We start from the raw sequence: 17914 nt of genomic DNA, 5'->3' as shown, positions 1-17914 counted from the left end.
TGGGTTGTTTGCAGAAAAACATCCTCAAATGAGAAAAAAAAAATCAATCTATGTTCATATTTGACAGCCAAATTTGAAATGCATCACCCATCCCTTTTAAAGAGCAAAATATATTTTAGTTAAAAATCATACTTAATTGAGATTATAGAAGTGTAGCAATAGTATTCAGGTTTTACAGTTTTTATAGAAAAAATGCTGGGTAATCATGCTTGCAACAACAAATACTGTGTATTTCGGTGTGGTACAATATTTGTGAATTTTTCCACTGCCTTTTCTTAAAAGAAGATTTAAAATACAGCACATCATGCAGTCAGAACATTAAATGTATTCTGTACTATTTAGAACTTGTTTCTGATTAGCTTATAACTTATATGAATTTATTATTATTTATATGCATCTATATGTTTTGTATTTATTACATAGTACCTAAATATAATATATGATAAATATAAAATGAAAAATCTTACTTTATATATGTAAATATATTATTATTATTATTGGTTATAATTTACATATAATTTAATATACAATTGCAGCCTAAGTAACATTTCTCTGTTAAAAATGTTAACTTAAGGTCATTATATTTTTATAAGTATTTTCTTAAGGTACACTTGCCTGAGTGCCAGAATAATGGAATTCTGTTTGTTTTTTTTTTCCTTTTGCTTGCTCTTTGTGTAGTACAAAAGAAGAGAAAGATTGCAGTCGTACAACCAGAAAAACAGTAAGTTCCCCCTCCCTCCCCAACTACACTATTGACATTTCTTATTTTGAGAGATATTGTAAGGAGCGGTTGAGCTGACATCGCTGGAGAGCTAATAAAATAACCAGTCTGGTACCACATCTTTTCCTTTGTTCATTTAATGCCTGCTAATTAAGCTACTAGTGTAAGAAATTCTGCTTAGCTCTTAGGATCGAGAATATTAAAACCCAAAAGAACCAGGCCCTATGCATGTGGAATTGCAGGATCCCAGAGGTGCTGGGGATCCCCTGTGCTAGGCTCCTGTATCACCCCTGGAGCCTCCTAGGTCTTCCTTATTATGCTGAATAGTCTAGCCCTGCCTCCGTCCTTGGGAAGCCCAGGTAGGGGATTTCCATTTCCCCGACTCCATTTTGCCTCATTTGTCTGCTGTGGAGTTTGTGGGTCCTGACTCCTTGGCTGTCTCTTCTGGCTTTGGGATGTGTGTCCCTGGGATAAACCCGCCATCAGTCAGACCCCGAGTGCTCTTGGGGATCCACAGGTGTTTGGGGAGATCTTACCCGGCTTCCTCCAGAGGTGGGGAGCCATGTTTTAAGCACCAGCACAGGGGACAGCGCCGTCCCAGAAGTCACCAGGAGCATCACTCCAGACCAGTCCTCAGGATTATTAGCACAGGAGGGAGAGCTGTGAGGAGATGAGTGAGTCAGGGTGAAGAGAGCAGCAGCAGGTGGTACCCAGCAGCGGGAGGAAAGCCCTCCCCTTCGGGTGGTTGCTGTGAAGTCTGGGAAGAGAGTGAGACAGTTTTGTCAGTAATTCAGGGCCCCCACTCAGATTACGGGGAGACAATATATACCTCTAAGAGGGCAGCGGAGAGAGCATTGGGCCTAGAGTCAGGAAGATCCTCTGCAAGTCACCTAATCCTTGACCTGCCTTAGTTTCCCCAACTCCTAAAAGGGAGTGGTGATAGCAGCAACCTTCCAGGGTTGTTTTTTTTTTGTTTTGTTTTTTAAACCCTTACCTTCTGTCTTAGAGTCAATACAGTGTACTCGTTCCAAGGCAGAAGAGTGGTAAGGGCTAGGCAGTGGGGATAAAGTGACTTGTCCAGGGTCACACAGCTGAGAAGTGTCTGAGGCCAGATTTGAACCCAGGACTTCTAGTCTCTACATCAGGCTCTGAATCCACTGAACTTCCTGACTCTCTGAAGATAATATTTGTGCAGTGCCTGGCATATAGTAAGGACTATATAAATATTACCTTTTATTTGAATAAGGGATGAATTCAGAGCATCATTAGGGTATGATGGCAAGTTAGATGGCAGTAATCTGGAAGGCACAAAAACAGGGAAAAGAGTAAAAGTTGGCGAACCTTAGGGAGCAACGTGGGGACATAGGGTAATGCTCATGGGTTCACCATTTTTCAACTTAAATCTCTTTTCATTAGAGAGGCATCATGGTAGAGAGCCAGCCTCAGAGGCAAGGAGACAGGGGTCAGCTCTTGCCTCTGTCAGTATGTGGCTGTAAGACCCTAGGCCAGTCCTCTAACCTTTCTCTACCCTAGATCATTCTGCCATACCAGATGTTGTAGAGAAGCTTCTACCCTGCCTTAGTGGGAGGAGTTTCCTAGTCAAAGAGTTATCCTCCTCCACCCATCAATGAAATTCCAACTCCCATCCTCATCCCTTGATTAGACTTACAAGATGAGGTAGATATATTAAAAAAAAAAAAAAAAGACCTCTTTAGATAACCCTTTGTCCCTGGCCGAGTTGCTGTTGTTCCTGTTTTGAGCTATGGTCCGGAAATCCAAATCCATTTATCAGATACCACCTTCTCCATCATCTGTTCAGTTTCTGAATCCACCGTTCATCATGTCCTTGCCAACAGAAATTGGGGTGAGGGACCCCTCTTTGTTCCTAAGGTCTTTGGTTTCTTGCCCGGCTCCTGTCCTCGTGGGTCTTACACTTCCCAGGAGGCCCATGAGACCTGTGTATGGACAGAAACACATAGCTGTGACCCCATTTGGGGTTTTCTTGGCAGAGATACTGAAGCAGTTTGCCGTTTCCTTTTTCAGTTCATTTTACAGATGAGGAAACTGAGGCAAACAGGCTCATATAGCTAGGAAGTGTCTGAGGTCACATTGGAACTCAGGAAGATGAGTTCCTGACTCTAGGTTCAGTGCTCTATCCACTGAGCCATCTAGCTGCCCCTTTATATTAACAATTACATTTCAAATCAGGCTTCAAAATTTCTGGTTTCCTTTATTTTTCCAAATAAAATGTACTCTGTTTTTAAAACATCAGCACTGTGCCACGTGACCCTTCTGAAAGAGAGCACGACAGAGCTGATTTGCAACAATAGGTTGAAACAAATTTGGCCTCCAGAATCTGGCATCAGTCTCTTTTTTAATATTGATAGAGGTGGCACAACAAACAACACAGCATGATGGACAAAAGTCTGGCCTTTGAGGTCAGGGTCTGCCTCTGAAATATTCTAGCCCCATGAGTAGTCATCATACCTCTTAGATTCTGCCGATGATGTGCAAGAAGAGGCAAAAGGTAGTCCCTGCCCTCCTGGAACTTACAATCTAATGGGGGAAATATTTTTATTTTGTCCATCTTAAGTTATTATTTATTCTAGAATATTCTGTGGCTTTTATATATTTTATTTCCCTCAACTTTTTTGTTGTTACAGGTAATTGTTAAAAGGTTATGCTTGGAATGAGGGGGAAGCCTAGCCTCGATAGTTCTCTTTTTCCTGATAGTTTAAAAAATATTACGGACCAGAGGGTAACGGGACTGTTTCCTGTGCTAGCAATACCCTCTCTAGAAGTTGCTAGCAAGCTGTTTGAACAATTGTAATTGAAATCTATGAAACATAGTCGTACACCCGATCTTGTGTCTTTATGCCCCACTTTTAAAGCAGCCTCATAACATTATGTTTCATAATAGGCTTTTTACAGTATTATTGATTTGTTATTTCTTCTTCAATCTTTTAAAGCAGATTAGTTTTGTGGTTCCCATGTTACTTTGGAGGGAATTGATATACAGAGACATTAAATAGTTTCCCTACTCTTAAGACTCGATGCTTCTGAAAAACAAGTAAAAAAAATAATGAAAATGACCAGTGAGCTGTTTTGGAAACACTCCATTTTATGTGATTTTATAGCAGGAACAACCTTTCCCCCAAAACCCAGACGACAAAACATTCCCCAAATCTTCACTGTAGAGAAGTGGTTCTTCAGGACAGGTACTTGACAGACCCACAAGGTTTCTCCACATGTTTTACATGTTTGACTTTATTTTTTTTTTAAACTTGATGCTTGCTTTCACTGGCATGGGAAACTCCCAGTGCGAAAGTTCTCTCTATCACTGTTCTCCTTTTGTAGTCTTAGAGTCATCCCTCTGGTTCTGAGCCATCAGAAAGCCTGTGTGTCTTTAAGAAGCAAAAACTCCCTCAAACCACGCGCCTCCTTCCGGCTCAATAAATTCCAGGGGCTCCCTGTGGCCCCCAGAAGCAAATACAAAATGCCCCTGTTGGCATTCCGAGGCCTTCATGGCCTCGCCCCCTCCTGCCTTTCCAGTCTTCTTATACCTTCTCCCCAGCACACATTCCTTGTTCCAGTGACTCTGATACAGAGTCACTGGAGGAGGCTCCATCTGCCAGTTCCCGGAAGGCTCTCCCTGGCAAGGAAAACATAGGAACCCTTTTCCTGTTCACTCCAGTGCTTTCCCTTCTTTTTCCCATTCTCTCATCGGGCTGGTATCTAGTTGGATTTGCAAGTATTTGTTTGCTCTCAGTCTCTCCCCATTAGATTGGAGGCGCGCTGAGAGCAGGCGCTGCCGCTTGCCTTTTTTATCTTTTTGAATCCCCAACCTTGAGCGTGGCACTTAATGAACATAGTGGGTTGATTGGACCCTGGGCCTTCCTCATTGGGAGCTGACTTTTCTCCGGCACACCACGGCGCCCTCCTCAACAGCTCTTACAGGCCTGACGCGGACGCTCTCTGCGCCTCATAGTGGGACTCGAATCGATAAATGTTTTACTTAATGTAAAACAGACTTGACATAATTAGTGTCTTATCAGAAGCAACACAGAATTTCCCATTTATTGTGGTAAATCTTACACTAGCAAATGAGAGCGTGCGGATGACAGGCTTCTTTTCCTGCAGGGCTTTTTGTGGATTAACATTGACGGTGAGCAACTCTTCTAAATTTACCTTTTCAGAAATTATTATTCACACGGCTCACACACACAAACAGCGCTTCTTGCTCTCGCTAGAGTCGCCACGCATGAATAATCAGAGTTGGCATTTCTGTAGAGTCTTTGGGGCCTACAGAGGCCTCTGCGTCCCCTCATTGACTCAGTTAGCTAGCTGCTCCTGGAAGGGCCCCCGCGGTATGGTCAGGGGAAGTGACCGGCTCTTGGGGTTATATGGAAGCAGGAAGGGGCGAGGGCCGGAGTGGAAGCTGGGCCTGCTCAGGCCTGGAGGCCGGCAGCGAGCTTTCTGGACCCTGAGACTCCCTCAGAACAAAGTAATCAGGCTGGGGGGGAGTCACGAAGCTCGAGCTCCCTAGCCAGGCTTGTTTGACTCGTGTTCTCTTCTTTATTAACAGATTGCCATCCACAGTGCCTGTTGAGAAAATACCTCATGATCTTTGTTCCTTTCCTCAGCCAGACACCACAGGTGAGTTAAGGTAGCTCCGGCCTCCTACATCCCTGGGCAGCAGGGACCCTCCTAATGTCTCCCTCCTCTTTACAGCTTCTTTTGTCAACCTAGTAATCATTGGTTTTGTTCTTTTTCCCCCCTTTTATCCACAAATTATTGCAATTTGTAAGTTAGTTATGTTTCCATGATTCTTTTGGGGAGACTGGTCTCCCAGCAGGATCACAGGGGGAGTATGTGTAGTTAGAAATTCTTGAACTCCTAAAACTACATTACCCAAAATTCATTTCTGTGCCTAGAACCCTTTTCCCTTTTCCTGCATCCTCACGTTTATGGGATGGTATTTGAGTTTGCTGTGACTCCTCCCATGTCCTTTTTTTACTCACAACTGGGCTGAGTTCAGGTAGTTCTTTTTCTTTAGTTTTTATTAATAAACTTTTAAAATATAATACTTAGTTATTGGATATAAATGATAGTTTTCCACTCTTCTGCTACCTTCTGCTCAGTAGCTGTATAAATTTTTGTCAACCAAAGGACACATTTTTATCGGAGTATGATAGATTCTTTAATTATTGGATCAATTCCTTTTTATGACTCTTTCAACTTTGAGAATTGGCTGTAGATTGTGTGGGTTTTGGAGATGGGGGAAGGTGTTTTTTCCTTTGGAAAAAAATTAATATGATTTCTTAAGAAATCTTTATCCTCTGAAAATGCTAATATTGGTTACCCTTTGTTAATCTACAAAGATAATAGCAATGGTTGTGTATTCAGTAATATTTGATACAGGAATTTGATTTGGTCCAAAAAAACATTAGCTTTGAATTCTTTGAAGTTCAGAAACTTAGAAATCTTAAAATACATGATCCTAAGTTTAAAAGCTGCAAGCTATTGAAAGAATGACTTTATCTAAAGCTATCTTTGTATTAACAAGAATAATTTTATGGATAGACTTACTAAAATTATTTTTCTATGAAGGTCTTGGCAGGGTTAATCCTACTGAAGAATTTTCATGTAAATGCAAAAGCTCACTTAATAATCTTACCAGTTGTGTAAAATTCAGTCTAAAGAATGGTTCAAATAATCATGTCAGCCACTTTTTTATAGTCTATAATTGTTCTTTTACTCACATTTTCCTGTAGGCAAATAACATCTTTTCCTTCTACCTTTTGCGTCCTTTGTTGGAGTCTTCATGAGAACAAGATTTATTGAATGAAATCTGTTAACACTTCTAATTCCAACTAGAAATCATTTCAGCTGAAACATCAGTGTTACCTAGAATTTAGAGCTGATTTAAATCTCTCTTCAGCCAAGCTTTTTCTAATAACTTAATTTTATCCCCAAATTATAAGAGCTTGCAGGAGACAAGCAGTAAACTCACCTAATGAGTTATTACTTTTGCTGCTGTACACACACATCAAAAAGTACTGTCCTTTATAATTATCCAGAAAATAAATTTTACCCATTGGCGTTTTTCCAGAGACTTGCAACATTAAAAGTTAGAATTTTTTTTTAAATTTTTATTTGTCCACTTATGTCACATAAAGATTAACTGACTTGACCCTTGTCTTTTAATAACAACAATAAACATTTGTAATGATGCATTAAGGGTTTGTAAAGTATTTTAAATATTTTATTTTATTTGATAATTAGAATAACACTATGAGGTCGATTTGATTTTTACCCTCATTTTTCAGATGAGGAAACTGAGGCTGAGAAAGTGGAAGTGACCAGAGTTACATAAATAGCAGCTCAGACCCTATTGATTCCAAGTTCCTCTCTGTGTGTGTACTGTAAGAATTCTAACTGCATTTATAGAAAGGCATTGTGTCTTATGCTTACAACTTTGGGCCTGGATATTTCCCAAGTTGCTCAATAAGATTTTGACTGGAATCCCTGTCTGCAGCTTGATTTTTGCCCTGTCTCCTCTAAAACTTGCCAGGTATTCCACCCCTGCCTCTGGACACTATTCTCTTTTTAACTCTGGATTTTCTATCAGTCAGGATGTCTGATGACTCACTTCTTCAGGGAGCTTTGACAGCCCAATGAACTCACCTGGGTCCTTGCTTGTTTTCCTGGTGCACAGAAACAGTGATCTTTAAGCAGGAGTCATGTTAATCTTTTTCCTTCAGGTACTGTCAATGGGAAATACTGCTGCCCTCAGCTTTTCATCAACCACCGGTGTTTCTCAGGCCCCTACCTGAACAAAGGAAGAATCGCCGAGCTACCTCAATCCGTTGGACCTGGCAAATGTGTGCTGGTTCTTAAAGAGGTATTCCATTTTCATGATTCTGGATTATTTACTTTAGAATATGGATAAAATTAGTTTGATACCATGGTTGGAATTTGAGGGCAAAACTGTGGGGGGAAATAGGGTAATAGACCCAGTTATTGTTGCACACCCTACTTTTTTTTTCATTTTTGAAAATTAAAAATCTGTCATTTATCCTCAATATTTATAAATGTAGCTACAAGAATGATGTGCAGTTTACCTTCTTGTACAAGTGACAAGGAAGCCATGGTTATTTACAGAGCAGTTTGTAAAATTAAAATTTACATGGTTATTTCTTAGACAGGGCCCCCCCTTCAGCGGGTGCTTGGATGGCTTTTGTGCCAGAGGAGCCCCTGCACCCCTGATGTGGGCACAGCAGCTTGGTCATCACCCAGCTTCCACCATCAAGGTTCCACCACTATGCAGCACATGGGACTGTGGATGAACACTTAGTTTTATTGTCTATCATATTCCATCACATACGCTCCAATAGAAAAACATTTTATTTCATTGTCCTCCTTTCTATGAGAGGATAGCTTTGATGATTTAAAAAAAATCACTTTTAATGATGCCGGTTAGAATTGGATCCCCAATAGCAATTCTTTTCATCAGTTCTGTTACCTTTTTTTGGAAGGATGAAACTGTTACTGGGAAAACAAAAAGTGAATGGTTGCTCTGCCTTTAGCATTATGCCCCTAAGAGATGGCCGAGTGATTGAGGTTGGCCATAAATGCATCACGCTTCTATACTGGACCTGTTAGGTCTTCTAAACTCCTCTTTCCCTTCTTTCTATCCTGTTGTTCTGTAGTATATTTTCTTGTTTCTCCCTTCATTGTTCGTCAAGATACAGTGTTTCCTACAACTGTTTTTTCCCCATGATGCTTAGATGAACATCTCTTAAGACAGAATGATACTCCCCTCTCCCCACCCATCCATCTCTCATCCTCTCTTGTGCTCTTCTTTCAAAGAAGGCATGGGTCTCCCTGGTATCTGTGAGTTCAACTGTGCCTGCTTCTATTTGGATTTCTAATTCCCCATGTCTGTTATCTGTGTTTTGTGTGTTTGTGTTAGCTAACTAAGATATACCCTTGACTGTTCTTTTTTAGGATAACAGGCAGTAGCATTATGTGGCAAGCAATGCTAGAGTGGAAAAAATCGATTGATTTGGTGTCAGGTTCCAAATTCACCTCTGGATCTTACTAACTTTGTGATGCTGGGAAAGGCATTAAAAACAAACCAACCTTCTTTTTGTCTCAGTTTCTTCATCTGTAAAATGAGAGGGTTGGATTTGATAACCTCCAAGGTTCCTTCCAGCTCAAAGTTTTTGATCCTTTTTAGGATAGTATTATCTGGAGTTGTTGTCTATTATCCTTTGATCACTATAACAACTCTTTAGGTATCTAGCCTTGTATCTTGTATCTCCATATATTCCTCTTTGCTTTTTAAGCCTTTTGACTTACAAGGCTACAGGCAAAATGCATTTTTTACCCCACCCTCGTCAGTTATATTTCCTCTCTGGTCATGAGATAGTGTTCTTATTTTTTAAGCCCAATGATTCAATCCAAATCTCATTCTTGGTCACTATCACTTTAATCAACTATTCATGTCACAGATTTGCTTTCCTTTTTTTTTTAATCCTTGAATTTGACTAGAAACAACAATAAAAACGACGTATCACCTACTTTCTTCCTTGGGGTTCACAATTTTCAGCTTTTGGCAATATACATTTTTTACCACACGAAGGACCAGAGGTAGGTAGTGATCATCAGTCTTGGCAAGTTCTTGGTTGCCCCCAAGATCTGTGAATTCAGAAGACAACAGACAGACCTCACTATTATTAATGTCAGGTTCAGGAATAGCACCCTCAGTGCTCCCTTCTCATCAGGAGATTCTTCAATAGATGTTTGTACATAAGAGGACGGAAAAAAGGGGGAAAAACACCCACCCACCATTCCTATCTTACTCCTATCCTTTTAGGTTATCATGAGCTCCTCTCAGTTTAAGTGCTCTGTGGTCCCTTTCTCCTGTTTCTTTTGTATCACATTTTTCTACTGTCAAGTCTCCCAAAATATTTTAGTTCCTCAGCTACTTTGGATCCTTTTTAACTTTTATTTCTGTTTGAAAATTCTTAATTCACTTTTTATTACCCCCTTGATCAACTCCTCAAAAGCCTAACAAATGTGGATGCTCAGGAATCCAAATTTATACTTCACATGAGGGAAAATTAGATCTGAATTACAGTGGAGTGGTCTGTCCAAATGGCTAGAATGTGATGCCATTACTAGAAGTCTTTAAGGAAATTCTAGATGACCACTTGTAGGGGAAGCAGTAGAAGGATTCCTTTGCAGGGGTACAGCGGCCTAGTTGACCCTTTAAAAATCTCTTCCAACTTGATCATTCTTTGTGATTCTGCCTCTTTCTAGGGGAGCTTGTTGTACCAGTACCACTAAGTTGACTAATGGAGGCTACAGACCAGTCTCTGAACTTTTCTTACAGTTAGTTCTTTTGTTTCCTTAGGCATCAAGGTTCTCTCTTAAGCAGAGGGCCAACAACATCCTTACTTTTCATCTTAGAATGGATACTTTGCAGAAGTTTCAAGGCAGAAGAGTGGGGTTAAGTGAAATAAATGCCTGAGGTTGGATTTGAACCCATGATCTCCCATCTTTAGATCTGACTCTCAATCCACGGAGCCCCCTCACTGCCTCCCTCTCCCCATCTTCATTTGTGACAAATATTGAATAATGACTCCTTTATGGTTAATATGTCTTTGAGGACAAAAAAAAAAGAACATGAAATGGAACAGCAGCAAAATAAAACAAAATTAAACCCTCTCACCCCAAAGTAATTTATCAGAGGAGAAAAATACAAGATGTTGATCCTATTGAGTAGTCCAAGCTGGCTGGCTGAGGTTCTGGCCAGCTGAGGTAGAAAGTAGATGCCATTATTAGCAGGGACTCTCCAAAGCTGTTCTAGGTAGGAAAGGAAATGGGATATATGATATGATGCCTTGATTAACAATTTCCATACAGTTTACCAGGGGACCACCAACCCAGAAGAAATTAAGCTGAGCCAAAAAGAGATCAGATTGTTAGGCACAAGGAAGAATTTTAATAAAACTTTAAAATGAGATCCTCACTAGTTATTGCCTTCCTGCTAGCTACTACTCCTCGGGTGCCCACAGGCACATCTTCCTTATGACACTGTGTGTGGGTGGGTGTGGGTGTTTTGAAAAGGCCTGGGAAAAAATGTTGAACTAATGGATTTTTCAAGGCTGTTTCTGAGTGAATTGTCTTTTCCAGTTGTTGAAATAAGATATTCAGATATCTGTCAGGTATGTTGGTCAATGGGGCAACCTAAGGTTAAGCCCATTCTATGCTTGGATTGTTTGACTTTTATCAAATGATTTAAAAAAAAATCAAAACTATAGTTATTCCTAATCAGAAAGCTCATGGTGTGATAGGTGACAGTGGCTAAATTTCAAAGCAAAGCCCTAGCAGTTTGCTGATGGTAGAACTAGTTTTCTGCTGATGTTTACAAAGTGCGTCAGGCAGAGGATTGCAAGCTCTTCAGTTCCATAAGTGTAAGAAAAATATGTTATACTGAACCAATATTTATGCTAATGCTTTTCCCCTTAGCACCCGTGCCTCTGTGTGTGAATGTTCAACATTTAACATTGTAAAGGTAATTGAAGGGAAGGCAAAGCATCTCTGCTTCTCTTGGCAATCTGTGGTCATGTCTAAAAATTTACAGAGATGGGTTGTTGAGACAAGTATGAATTATTGCATCTAGTGTCTTTTGGATTTTTTAATGTATTGATTGGTTCAGGTGAATTTTTTTCTTTTCCTCTTTAAAAAAAGTCTTAGTCATAATTGATGGCTCTCAGAGGATATGGAACAGGAGAAATCACAGTAAAGTAAAAACAAAGGATATCAGTATAAGGAAATTCGTATTGCTAACTGACCATTAATTTCCCAGTAATCTAAAGGAGCAACAGTGGTGTTTGTATTTGTATATACATAGGAGTGGTCTTTGGAAAGAGAGAGCCCAGGGTGAGAGAGGAAATCTGAGTTAATAATTAAGTGCCTACTATGTGTTAGGTGCTAGAGATACAAATACAAACAGTGAAAAATCTGGACTGGAAAAGATTGCATAATATTACAGAGGAGTTAAAAGGACTTTCACAAATATGTTCAGCATAAATATTGAGTTAATACATTGGTTGGGAAGGCTGTTTGGTAAAGCTTTGATGTCAATATAACAAAAGGATATTTATCAGTGAAATTTCGCTGCTTAGTGTATTCCACATCCATTTAAAAAAACAGAAAATAAAAATTGCCTTTATTAAAGCCTAAAATATGGTCATCTTTCTTCTTACTACTTGCCTAATTTTTAATACCTAGTTACATCTATCATTGAATGGCAACTACCTCATGAGCAATCTCATCATCAAAGCTCTTATTAAGCACTTATTGGTTACCAAACGCTGTGCTAATAAGCATAGACAATTAAGGCAGGCCAATCCAGCCCCTGCCCTCAGATGATTCACATGAGACACTGAGGCTAATCTCAGAGGGGAAGCCTCTAGCAACCAAGGCAGAATGAAGATGCCTCTGGCAGAAGATGTGACTTGATCTGAGTCTTGAAGAAAGCCAGAGAAAATAGGGAGTGGAGGGAAGGAGGGGGAGCATTCAGGTGGGGAGACCTGCCAGTGGTACGGCGCAGAGAGGGGGCAAGAAGAATAAGTAGCAGCAGTTAACGGGGAGGATGGGAACAACATTGTCAAGAATGCCCTTTAGGGATAAGGTCACTTTGGCAGCTGAGTCACGGATGGATCTGAGTAGGGAGAGACTTTGGAGAGAAGGAGGACAACTGGAAACTTATTGCCAGAGTCCAGGTTTGAAATGACGAGGGTCTGCGTCAGGTTTGTCAGAAGATACGGAAATATTTCAGCTATGGCACTTGGTAAACCAAGACTGGGATTTGTGGTGTGAGAGTCGGGTGTCAAGGATTGTGACAAGGAAATCACTTTAAAAGACTGATATATATTAATTTAAGGTCGCCAAGGAATTCAGCTATGTAATTCCTAAATGAAAACTCAAGTCAAACTCAAGGTTTACAGGATGGCCCTTGGGTAACAAGCCTGGCTGATTAGGAAGATGGTGGTGCACTCAATAGTAATAAGAAGGTTTGGAAGAAGGGATAGTTTTAGAGGAAAGGTAACTTAGTTTTGGACAGGTTGTGCTTCAGATCCCCATGGGACATCTAGCTTGAGATGTTCAAACAGCAGGAGAAAGACTAGGACTGGATATATCAATCTTAGAATCATCTGCAGAGGGAGGATAAATGAACTCGGGGGAACCGAGATCATACATAGGGAAAAGAGAAGAGAACCAGAAAAAGAACCTTGGGTGAAAGCCATCCTTAGTGGGTGTGACATTGTGACGTGGTTAAACATTCAGCCAAGGAGACCCAAAGTCAGGACTAGGAAAGAGCAGCATCACAAAAACCTGGAGGACAGAGACTTATCCCAGAAAGGACCGAGATCCAAAGTATTAAACATCGCTGAGAGGTCAGCAGGGATCAAGACTGGGAAGGACCATTAATTAGGCTGAGCCATGAAAGAGGTCATCGATAACTGTGGAGAGAGCATTTCATTTGAATGATGAGTTTGAAACCCACATTGCTTTGCTTTCAGAAGAAGGTAGCAGAGCCAGACACTTTGCCATGCTGGGATTCACCTACAGGGGCTATTTCTCTCTGTCTTCACTCACAGAGGTTTAGCTTTTGCCTCCGTCCTGGCTGTCCTCCATGCTTGGAATACTTTCCCTCCGAACCTCTTCCTTTAAGATGCAAGTCAAGCACTGTCTTCTCCATGAAGCCTTTCCTGATTTATTACCCTTTTGCTGTGTCCTCTCTCCCAAACTAAATTGTATTTAACCGCTTTGTATTTATTCCCTTCATTTTAATCTGTATATTTTATTTATTGTCTCCTGTGTGAGAAAGTAAACTCCTTAAACATAGATTGTTTCGTTCCTCATCTTTGTTTCCCCAGCACCTAACGGAGGCTTGGCACACAGTAGATACTTAATAAATGCTTGTCGATTAACTGATTTACTTACATCCCTAAGTGGCAATTTTGGAAGGCAAGTTGTGCTAAAATAAATCATCTGGGTTGTGGGAGAAATTAGAAGCCAGAGTTTCAGTGTTATCTTATCTGCTGTAGGTCCTGGCATTACAACTGTACATAATAGAATAAAAATGCCTCCTTCCGGAGTATGGCCTTTATTGAGCAACCTTTCAGCCCATTACTAACCTGACTCTTAGGATTTGTTAGAGATCACAATCCATCATTGCAATTCTTCTCTCCAGCTTTCTTGGGATAATAGAATATTAGCAAGTCTGCAAAACGTTGCCGTCTTGTAATTATCTCTGGATTTGAGATGGTTCCAATAAGTATGACAAATATAAGCCAGTCAAGTGGATTATGATTTCCAACAACACAGTGGAGGATTGAAATATTGCCCATCCACACCATCTGAAGTGGAATGAGAGGGAGCAGACATGCTGTCACTGAGGATTCCGGGCCTATTGCTACCCTTCTTTGCTTCACTGACATGTGAAATAGGTTTGAGCTGGAAGCCCCAATGAAATCTCAACTTGTTACACCGCACTGAAGCTTTATTTGGTCTCCATGCCCCAGGATTCTACATTGAATGGAGTCATTGCTAACCTCCTGCCTTAGTTGTTCTTCGGGTTAGGAGGGTGCTTTGTCCAGGATGTTATTTTCTATTCACAGGAATGAGGCTATCCAAAAAATGGTTTAAAGACCAGAGGTGGATCTTCCTCTTAAAACTGACTGTATCTACTTCTTGTTCTTAAATTTTTGGTCAGTAGGAAATTTTATCCAAGTTAAAATTTTTCCATCTTTGTCATGGTTTTTATTTCCCAGCCAACAAAGTTGTTCTTTCCTTGTGAAGTCTACTTCATTGTATATTCTGCAGTTTATATTGGCTTCCTCTCCTAACAGGTTTTAGAGAAGAATTAGCAAATTTTGATGACAAAGAATGCAAGAAGGAAAAGAATCTTAAATAACCTATAGATCATGCTAATTTAGGAGACATGGAATTGGGGCAGCTAGGTGGCTCAGAGGACAGAGAGCCAGACCTAGAGATGGGAGGTCCTGTATTCAAATTTGACCCTCAGATACTTCCTAGCTGTGCCACCCTGGGCAAGTCACTTAATTCCCATTGCCTAACCCCTGCCACTCTTTTGACTTGCAACCGTATTGATCCTAAGACAGAAGGTAAGAACTTGGGAAGGGTGTGGGGGGCAGGACATTATATATATATTTTTAAGAAAACTTGGAATTAACTAATTTGTTATAAATTTTGATGTAGTATATGAGTAGGGAACTCATAGCACCTGTTGCTCTTCTTATGCTCACTGCCTACTTTGGAATAATTCCCTTCTAGTTCTACTATTGGAATCTCTCATCCCCAACCCTCCTTAACTATACCCTTGCTGCTTCAGTCTCTGTCTCTGCCCACTGCGCCCTCTGGAATTCCAGGATGAACAAATGGCTTGCTAGTCTTCCCTTCCTCCTCTCGTACTCTCAGCTCTTTCTCCTCGGAGACCTGGCTTTTTCCAGAGCTTCCTCCATCCTTGGCTGTTCTCTTTAGTACCAGCTGTATGCACCTTCTCTTATACCCCCCAGTACCCTGGCCCCAGAGAAAGAGTCCGACATTCCTTGCTCCCAATGCTTCTTTGTAAACAGTGTCGATGACTGCCTCTCCTTGGAAATTCATTCCTTTTTTACCCTTCCCATTCGAGGGTGCTGAGGATTACCCCTGCTCTGTCTGCACCTTCCTCCCCTCCAAACCTCAGCCTCTTCATTAATCAGTTCAGTTCCATAAGGCCTCCGACTGATCCTTTGATCTCCTGTCCTTTTGTCACAGTCATCCCTTGGCAAACCCCAGCCTTGGGTCATTCACATCATGTACTACCTCTGCAGCTACTCCTAGCCTGCTTATGCAGTGCACATGTGATCTAGACCCTCCCTGCAGCAAGGCATTCCTTTGACTCCTCTTTGCAAACACTTCTGAAAGCTCCCTGCAATTCCCCCTACTCCCATCCTCTCAGCTGAGACGCTTGCCTCTTGTTTCACTGAGAAAATCAAGCCCATTAGCTTTAAGTTCCTTATTCTCTCTTTTCCATCCCAAGGCCCTTGACAGGATTCCTCCCTCTCTCTGCATTCCTCTAGCCTCTTAGAGTCAAGCGGATCTTTTCCTTGCCAAAGCCAGCTCCTCTACATGATGTCATTGAATGTCCCATCCCTTCCACTTTATCCACGAGATGACAGCTGTCTCTGTCTCCTCTCAAAAAAACTATCTGTACTCATTGCTTCTTCTTGGATCTTATCTTCGTCATATTTCTCAGCCTGTCTGCAGCCTGGCTTCTCACCTTGTCCTTCCTAATTACCACATCTCATAGTCTTTTTTCAGTCCTCATCCTCTCCATCCTTGTATTCAATACTATTGACGACCCCCCTTACTCTCCTCTCGGGGTCTTTGAGACCTCCCTGCCTGTCTCACTGCTCCTCCTCAGATTCCTCAGCTACATCATCATCCCTATCATAATCTTCCTCTGCCCTGGGAGTTCCCCAAGGTTCTTTCTTGGTCCCTTTGATCTCTCTACACCCTTGGGTAATGTCTGAGCAGATGACTCATGGATCCATGCATTCCTTCTTAGTCTTTTGCCTGAGTTTTGGTTTCACCTTACTCATTCCCTGTTTGACATTTCAAGCTGGATCTGAGACAGACATCACAAACTAACAAGAATTGTTTCATTTTTTTTTTGTCTTTGAGTCCCTGGCACCTAGTAGGCATGAACTAATTACTTGTTCATTGAAGAGATTGATTTGTAGCACTTATCAAAGCTGTGAAAGTTCAATCTAAAAAGGCCATCTCAGATTGCTGGGATCAGAACAAGTTTTCATTAATAGGAGACTGACCACATGCTCCTTGAAGGATGGGTAGGGTTTGGCCAAGAGAGATGGGCTACGACATTCACTAACCTCCTCTCTCAAAACTCAAGTGAAAAGAATTTCTAGCTGCTATTCCACAAAGAGAAACATCCCAAAACATGTGAGTTATAACAAGGAAGAACATGTATTGAATGTAAATAATAATCCTGTTATTGCATTAGGTCCTGATATTGCTCTGCTCTCTGGATTTTCACACAAGGAAATCTTCCAGTAAGAAAAGTGAAAAATGTCACTGCAAAGTCAAATTGACCTCTTAAACTCACTTTTCTCATGTGTCCTTATGCTTCATGCCTCTAGTTGACTTCATGGGGAATTGAGTATTCACTACAGAGTAGACCACGGTCATCTGGTACATTTTACTCTGTTCTTTTCCCTGGAGAAACATTTTTTCAAGTATTGTCAGTTTTCCCCAGTGCTCATCTGTATGTGAATGAGATTAAAAGATAATGTCATTGGAACAGGACATTGCTAATATGATAATAGAATCCTGCTGGGAGGTGGAAGGAAATAAATAGCCTTTCAAAGTAAAGGTGGTTTTGTTCAAATGATATATTTTCAAAGGAAACCTTTTTGAGAATCTCAGTACTCAATTTGAACTAAGTTACCAAAATAAAAACTATGCTTTTGGAGCTCTGTCAGACGGGACTTGCTGAGCTTCCGAAGCATTTTATGATACTACCTGATAAAGCTTCCATAAACTCACACATAAAACTCCATTCATTGTCAGCTCCCCCACTTAGGAAGAAATTCATGATTCAGCCAGGACAGGGTGGAAGAGCTTCGGGGGAGTTGTCCTTGCATTCCTTTTTGGACAAGGTGGAATATATGAACCAAATGAAATCTGGTTGATCTTGGGAAGAATTTGAAGAGAAGAAAGGTTTTTGTTATGCTTGGTTTCTAGGCAATGTTCAAGCGACATAATTAGGAACTGCTAGCTGACTGAGAAACCGAAAGGACCCTGACATAAATCTAGACAGAAGTGACGAAATGCTAACTCCCTAGTAACAGTCTCATTCCAGACACTACAGAAGAGAGAATCCTCAGTGGATTAGTAGATTTTTTTTTTTAATCAACTAGTTAAACCTCTGTAAATTTACTTGAAGTCAGAAGATTTCAAGACCATAAAGCCTTGATTTATTGTTGTACTAAGTAAACTAGAATCAACTTGGAAGAATCATACTTAGTAAGAGTGGGAATTTTTTTTAGCTCTGGCATGTAGCTATATATATATGTATATATATATATA

General features: G+C 40.7%; 1 protein-coding gene across 5 annotated transcripts in view; it reads left to right on the top strand.

Moving 5' to 3' along the window:
* Positions 1-17914, top strand: part of SFMBT2 (Scm like with four mbt domains 2) — a 285508-nt gene that overhangs the window by 226089 nt on the left and 41505 nt on the right. For all 5 annotated transcript variants that reach the window (XM_007503935.2, XM_007503933.3, XM_007503934.3 and 2 more), the window contains 3 exons: positions 679-721; positions 5307-5377; positions 7486-7625. In XM_007503935.2, the coding sequence (XP_007503997.1) occupies positions 679-721; positions 5307-5377; positions 7486-7625 (254 nt within the window). The remainder of the gene's footprint in view (positions 1-678; positions 722-5306; positions 5378-7485; positions 7626-17914) is intronic.

The sequence above is a fragment of the Monodelphis domestica genome, chromosome 5 (genome assembly GCF_027887165.1).
Source record: "Monodelphis domestica isolate mMonDom1 chromosome 5, mMonDom1.pri, whole genome shotgun sequence".
Classification (NCBI taxonomy): Eukaryota; Metazoa; Chordata; class Mammalia; order Didelphimorphia; family Didelphidae; genus Monodelphis; species Monodelphis domestica.
This window is presented reverse-complemented; position numbering and strand designations above follow the sequence as displayed.